This window comes from Mesitornis unicolor, unplaced genomic scaffold (assembly GCF_000695765.1).
Source record: "Mesitornis unicolor isolate BGI_N332 unplaced genomic scaffold, ASM69576v1 scaffold11800, whole genome shotgun sequence".
In the NCBI taxonomy this organism is placed as follows: Eukaryota; Metazoa; Chordata; class Aves; order Mesitornithiformes; family Mesitornithidae; genus Mesitornis; species Mesitornis unicolor.
In genome coordinates this window covers 22,319-28,846 of record NW_010156288.1, presented here as the reverse complement: position 1 = coordinate 28,846, position 6,528 = coordinate 22,319, and the positions used below count along the sequence as shown (strand labels likewise).

The following is a 6,528-nucleotide window of genomic DNA, read 5'->3' as shown; positions in this document are numbered from 1 at the left end:
TGATAGCACGAATGAAGTTGGCTCCTTGGAACTCAATGTGAGGTGCCCACTTTTGGGAATCCAGCAGAGATGGACGAAGAAAGGGGTACAGCAGTCAAACGGGTTGGTGGGCTCTGGCATCAGCTATACTTTTTTCACCCACAGCAAACCCCCAGCATCTCCATTCTCTTTCGTTTGCCTCCTTAAAAGACCATCTAGAAGTGTTAGCTTGGTTTCAGTCAATACATCTTTCCCACTCTCCCTCTTCCGCCTCCCAGTCTGGCTGCTACTGCATCAGCCAAAAACCCTCCTTCACACCCAGCAGTGTTTACTGCTGAATGCTTGCTGAGGTTCCCACTGTCTCACTATCTGGGTACAGCCCAAATTTCCTGTTAGCTGCGAGGGAAGGAAGCTTGCCACTTTCTAACCCTACTTCTAACCCTGAGAAGATAGCACAGCCAGACTCCCTGAGAGACATCCAGCCAAGGAAATGACTTCACATCAGCATCAAGGAGATGTTTTGCAGGTGTTCACAACTCTTGCAAAGAGTTTGTAGGAGCTTATACACATTCTGCACACATAAATATAGAGGAATGCATTGCTTTAAATTGCTTTCATACTACACTTTTGAGGTTTATTAAGGACACAAAATAATTTGCAGGTTTCCCATAATAGTTGTGACACCAGCTAGAAAAATAACAAGGTCAGATGGATTGTGAGATGCAATTTGAAACAAAACACAAGGACTTTTTTTAAAGACAGTTAACCTCAGCAAACTGCTCCTGCTGCTGTTTGATACAGCGGTCTCTTTTCAGAATGACAGAAGGCAGTGACAAAATCCCCTCCCTACTTTTACAATTCCACAGACAAAAAAAATGATAGCAGTTAATAAACTAAAGATTAAATTACATCTGTCTCAGTGAGGACAGGGCATTTAGGATGTTTCAAGCATGCATCCCTGCAAATGAAGATGACTGCACCCAGAAGACGAGAACTTAACGGGGGAAGTCAGGGGCAGGTATTGCTCTCAGCAGCAATTTGCTCCTAAAGGCTCTCTGAAAAGGGGTCTTTGTTTTGTAAGCTCCTGCAAGCCTCTCCCACTTGGCAAATCTTCCTGCTTTCACATAATTTCCCATGTTGTTCAGGGGAGAAATGAGGGATGAGCACGGATAATCTCCAGGTGGGAAGCAGAGGACAAAGGCACTTTGTGGCTGTGTCACCAGTGGGCCTGTTGCAGCAGCTCCCAGATGTCCCCCGGTTTGTAAATAGTGGGGCTGAGGAGGTGTGAACCATACTTTGCACGTCTGCTCTCTTTCCTGTCCTGGGCTTGTCTGTCGGCCACTCCACAGCTTTCCTGCCTGGCTGCCCCCCAGCTCCATGTGCATCCTCGGAGGAGCAGGTCTCCACGGAGCGGAGCAGCACAGGGGAGTGTGGGAACACCCTTCATAGCCCCCTCTTTCCCACTGCCTCAGCCAGGGGCTCGCTGAAACCAAACCACAGTCATCGTGCTTTGGCTTGGTCCCTCTGACTCTGGAAATCATCAGGAGAGACTCCTTGGGCCATGCAGAGCCTCGCTGACTTTATATGAAGTCAATTCCCCTCCTATCCCTGTACAAAAGCAGATGGGAAGATATGCACTTTTGGTTTTATAGATTTAATGTGTTTCTTTTTTTTCAAGGAACTGTCTCTTGTGAGGCTTTTTTTCCAACAGAATAGCTCCAATTAGCACTGAAATATGTGCTTAACTGTAAAAGTCCACTGATATTAAGCAAAGCACTTAATCATAAGCTTAAGTACTTTGGTGAGTCAGGGCTGAGTACGCATTCACTCTGATTTCAAGTTAGCAATTTGGATAGCTATTTCCATTTCATTGGCCTTAAGGCCTTTTCTTCGACTGTTAATCCTGACAGACCTCAGGGCAAGAGGCACTAATGGCGGGGGTGAGATGGCAGAAATGTTGGTAATTGCATTTGTATTACTGGGAGGGAGCTAAAACCCAGCCTGAATAAAGAGGCTGTGACAGGGGCTGCAATGCCTCTGTGGCCTCCTTCCACCCCCCAGTGACTGTTTATTTAGTCCATGTGCACTTTGTGCGTGAAGAAAGGTCACACAGTGTGAAAAGCCTGTAAGGAAGGGAAACTGCAGCATTTTATTATTTTTTTCCCACAGGATTTGCTATTGTAAGGCTGTGCACTACACGTCTACAGCAATAATGCTTGGAACAGTACGAGGAGAGGGGATTAAGCCTCATTTGCCCAGAAAAGTCAATGATTAGGAGCACTACAGGGTGAGATCAAACTCTGGACTGGCTTACACCCTCTGTCATGCTGGAGGTAGCAGGGGTGTGAAGTCAGGGAAGAATTTGGCCCCCCCTCACCTGGGAAAGGGAAAGGAGAGCTCAGGCGGTTTCACACTCAGTCGTGGCAGTGGAGCAGATGTCGCAGTCGCAGCGGATGGCCACGGGGTAGGTGTAGAAGGGGTCCACGTTGGGGGCACACTTGGGCAGCTTCACCGTCACCATCTTGGTCTCGTTGTAGGTGCAGACGCGGTGGTAAGACTCAATGTACGGCGGCTCCAGCACTGGCTTCTGTGGGGGGAGAAATGCTGGCCTCGCACAAGAGACAAAACCAACATCTGGAGTCTCAGTTTCCTCAGGGAGGCTTAGTGTAAATAGGGGAGCCACTGGACCACGATAGACGGGGCCATGGAAATAATGTGTAGGTTGCATCCTTCAGTACCTGCCTCTTGGAGGCCTGCTATGGAGGGGAGTGAGGGTACGTGCATGTTTTTGTTTGTTAAAAGCATAAAGCTCCAATTAAAGCTGCTGAAGGAAAACAAAAGCCTATCCAAAAAGCTGGTTTTCAACAGAACACTAGCATTTCGACCTAATGAGCATATTTGCCAAAAGCAGCTGCTTTCTTCCAAAAGGACTGATTTTTCCATCAAACAAAACACACTCTGCTGGAAACCCTTCCATGTGCACAAGCTGTCTAAAGAGCAGAGGTGCTTCCCGGTGCCAAATGACTGTTTTTTCCCAACCAGACCAGTCTTCCCAGTCAAGCTGCACGTCCCACAAAGCCCAATGGACACACACCGTGAGGGATGCACTCACACAGCAGCCAGCGGGGAAGTCTGCAGTTCCTCATGAGAAAAACAGCTTGGCCAGAGACCTCAGCCACCAGAGGAGGATAGAAGCCTGAAGGTCCTGAAATGCATGCTCCCATATGGTATCACAGTGGCGTTGGTTTTGCTCTAAAGGGTGTTTTTACTTGATAGGGGCACCAAAGACTCCAAGAAGGGGCAGCACAAACAGGAATGAAAGCTCACTGTCATCCTCTCCGTTGTACAGATGGGAAACAGCACAAGGTAACACAGCCGGGAGACATTTTGGGGTTTTTTCTTTCTTTGTGCTGTGTAAAGAGCCTGCCCTGGGAACTGCAAATGATGGTACAGAGAACAGATGCAACATTTCAGCAAGAAAATATCCAGACGCCCTCCCTCTTACCAAGCCCCACATCCAAGTACATTGTGGTGCTTCTAGAAGCTGTTGAGCTTACAACCAGGTGCATTCAGCTTGACTACATCCCATGGTATTGCAGTATGGTAAGGAAGTCTGGAAGGTCTGTGCTGCCAGAGGTGCTTGGGGCAGGAGGAATCAGGCTACAAGAGGTCCCTTGAAGGAACCTTATCCCAACCAAAGAAATGTGACAACCAGCGGTCTTTCTCCTCACCCCACCGATATTGAAAGAGGGCGGTCAGAGATGGCACACAGACCCTGGCTCCTCCTCTGGGGACTTGTACAGAGCCCTTGCCTTCATGTGGTCAGAATCCTTCTGGAGCTACTCATAGCTTCCCTGAATAAATTAAACTGGGACTGGTCCCTTGAGCCTTCCAGCCGTGGAAAGAAGACAGTCAGAAACTTGTTCTGTGAAGTGTGTGTAGACATACTTACGCTCTTTCTTTCTCCTCCTATATGCCCCCAAAGCGTAACTACTTCATATTTATACAGGGTTGTGACTTAAAGCAGGACCAAATTAGAAACAGATATTATCTTTGGGATTTGCTTTTTGGAACAAAATACACTATCCATCAATTGGGAGCTCCATCTTAATCTCAAGGGAATTTCTTTTCCAGTAAAGTAATAAAGGCCTCCTCTCCTTAAGTGTTTAAGCTGAAAGAAGCTTTCAAATTGCATAATAAGAGTATTACACAAGCGCTTCACTAATATCATCACGGGATGGGCATCCCCCTTTGGGGCAGTGAAAGGAGGGAGAGAACAAGGGATAGCAAACTGTACTGACAACGGTGGCAAGGGGTCGTGGAGCAGGACACAGCCCTTGTCAGTTTAATAGATGGCTGCAAGCTCTCTAATGCTTGGTGGGTTTCTTTCAAGGGCTTTTCTTGATGGAGGAAAGCACCACCCAGAGATGTCAGTGCCATCCAGCCTGGCCCCAGGCCCAGCCTCACCTCCCAGGTCTCGCAGCGTCCCCAGCATGCGTCCGTTGTCACCCGCAGCCCCCTGCAGCCAGGCTTCTTGGCCAGGAAGGTGAACTCGCGCACGGCACAGCCGATGAAGGTGCGCAGGTCGATGGCGGAGGTCTTGGCTGTGCTGCCGCAACCCGCCAGAGGCAGGAGGAGCAGAGCGCCCAGGATCACACCACGGAGCTTCATGCTGAGGGAGAAGGGAGGTCAGAGGAGGGCTGGGGGAGCCAGAAATTCTTTACTGTGAGGGTGCTGAGACACTGGCACAGGTTGCCCAGGGAAGCTGTGGATGCCCCCTCCCTGGCAGTGTTCAAGGCCAGGTTGGGCAGGGCTTTGAGCAGCCTGGGCTGGTGGGAGGTGTCCCTGCCCATGGCAGGGGTTGGACTGGAGGAGTTTTAAGGTCCCTTCCAATCTTTGTAGCAAATGTCTTTCTCACCCACCCCCACTGGGTTGCCCTGAGCTTGCACCAGGCTAGCGGTTGGGTTGGCCTTTGGTTGTTCTCTCAGCACACACACATGTTGTTGGCTAAAGACCCAGGCAGCACTGGCCCTGGCAGGGTCAGCTGGGAAGGGCTGTCTCTCCGTCTGTCTGTCATCCACACCTATGGGAGGTGGCAGATTCCTTACTTGCCTGCAGAGCTGCAGGTCCATCATTAGGCAGGGTTAGGTTTGCAGGTAAGACTGGCATTTGAATGAGAGTGCTTAATCCCAGGTTTATCCTTTTAGGAGCCAAGCATCCCTGAACTTGTGCTATAATCTCTGGAGAGACATCAGCATCTCCCATAAGTGTTACTGGAGTTGCCATCACCAATACCCTGAGCACTGGGCTAGTGCTAGTCCACTCCCAGGGCTGCAACCAGAGAGGCAAATGCTCCTCTTGGTTGTGCCTCCTGCACACACTGCCCCACCAACCAGCTCAGACACAACCAAGGCTGCTAAGCCAGTGAATGGAGCTGGGTAAATGGAGGGGATATGGCCAAGGTGACCAGAGGACGCTCAGGCTCCTCATCCTTCCAAGCAGTCAAGTATCAGCCAAGTCCCTCTGCTGCCTTTTATCTCAAACCATCAGTGAAGGAAAATACCAGCCACATTGGAAAACTTTCTGTCAAAAAAGAGAGCTGGAAAGTAGCTCTACGCAACAAGATCCATTTTATACCTCACATGCTTACGTTGCATTTTAAAATGTCCACCTAGAAACCCCAGACTTGACCCTTAACTTTGAGAAAGTCAGCTACTGCATGGGGCACACAGGCTTGTGTGCACTGGGCTGCAACCTCAGCTGGGTAGCATTTAAGTTAAAAAAGCTTGGCCTGCCTTTGTCCTGACTGGTGTATGAGTCTCTAGGTTCCTGTTAAACCAAATGCTTTAAATTTGCTAAATCAGAATTTTAGATCAGCACATGAATGGTGAACCCTTCACAGATGTGGCCATGCATACACTACAGTCTTATATATTATTAAATGAGTGTATGTTTATATATAAACTTCAACAGAATGAAAAAAAAGCTACAATTCCTTATTTATAAAAGCAGACATTTGAGGGCCAAAGAGATGAACTTCAGAACAAATTGAACATTTGTTCTTTGCTACTTTAGCAAAACCTGCTGCTTTATTCATGGGCCGGAGCCGTGACACAGAGCGAACGCAGAAGCACACTCACCTAACTTCTTGGAGTCAGATCTCCTCATGCAGTTTTAAATTGCAGGTGGTGTTTCAGGACGTCAGGACAAGCAGCAGGAGAACTGCTCAGCGATCTCTGTCAGCTTTGTGCTCAGTAGATCTCCCCAGCAGCTGCTACTGGGTTGCTTAATTGCTCAAATTTATAGAAAGGGTCTTGTCAATCAAGGCAAGACAGAGGCAGATCCTTACTTGAACTACCCAAGGCATCGAAGTCATGGAGTGTAAAGCAAGCCTCTCCTTTCCAGCAGTGATTAGCTGGAAGGGTATGGTTTCATAACATCAGGCCTGAAACAGAAGGAGCATCTTGGTGAGTGAAATAATGAGCATCCGCTGGGGCAAAATGGGGCTGCTTTTTGTAGTGGAATTGCAACACCTTTGCGAGGAGAATG

The 6,528-nt window shown here is 48.6% G+C and overlaps 1 protein-coding gene across 1 annotated transcript; it reads right to left on the bottom strand.

Annotated features, from left to right (window-relative positions):
• Nucleotides 1-2,377: 2,377 nt before the first annotated feature.
• GPHB5 (glycoprotein hormone beta 5) lies at nt 2,378-4,650 on the bottom strand. Its single transcript, XM_010188245.1, has 2 exons — nt 4,447-4,650; nt 2,378-2,566 (listed from the first exon to the last, which is right to left on the bottom strand). Exons 1-2 carry the CDS (start codon nt 4,648-4,650, stop codon nt 2,378-2,380), a joined length of 393 nt encoding a protein of 130 aa, XP_010186547.1.
• Between the last annotated feature and the right edge of the window lie 1,878 nt (nt 4,651-6,528).

Bases quoted from the DNA above. Each gene is read 5' to 3' on its own strand.
- GPHB5 (XM_010188245.1), bottom strand. From the start codon at position 4,650: ATGAAGCTCCGTGGTGTGATCCTGGGCGCTCTGCTCCTCCTGCCTCTG. The intron at 2,567-4,446 runs GTGAGGCTGGGC...CTCCCCCCACAG, and splicing joins GACGCTGCGAGACCTGGGAG to AAGCCAGTGCTGGAGCCGCC.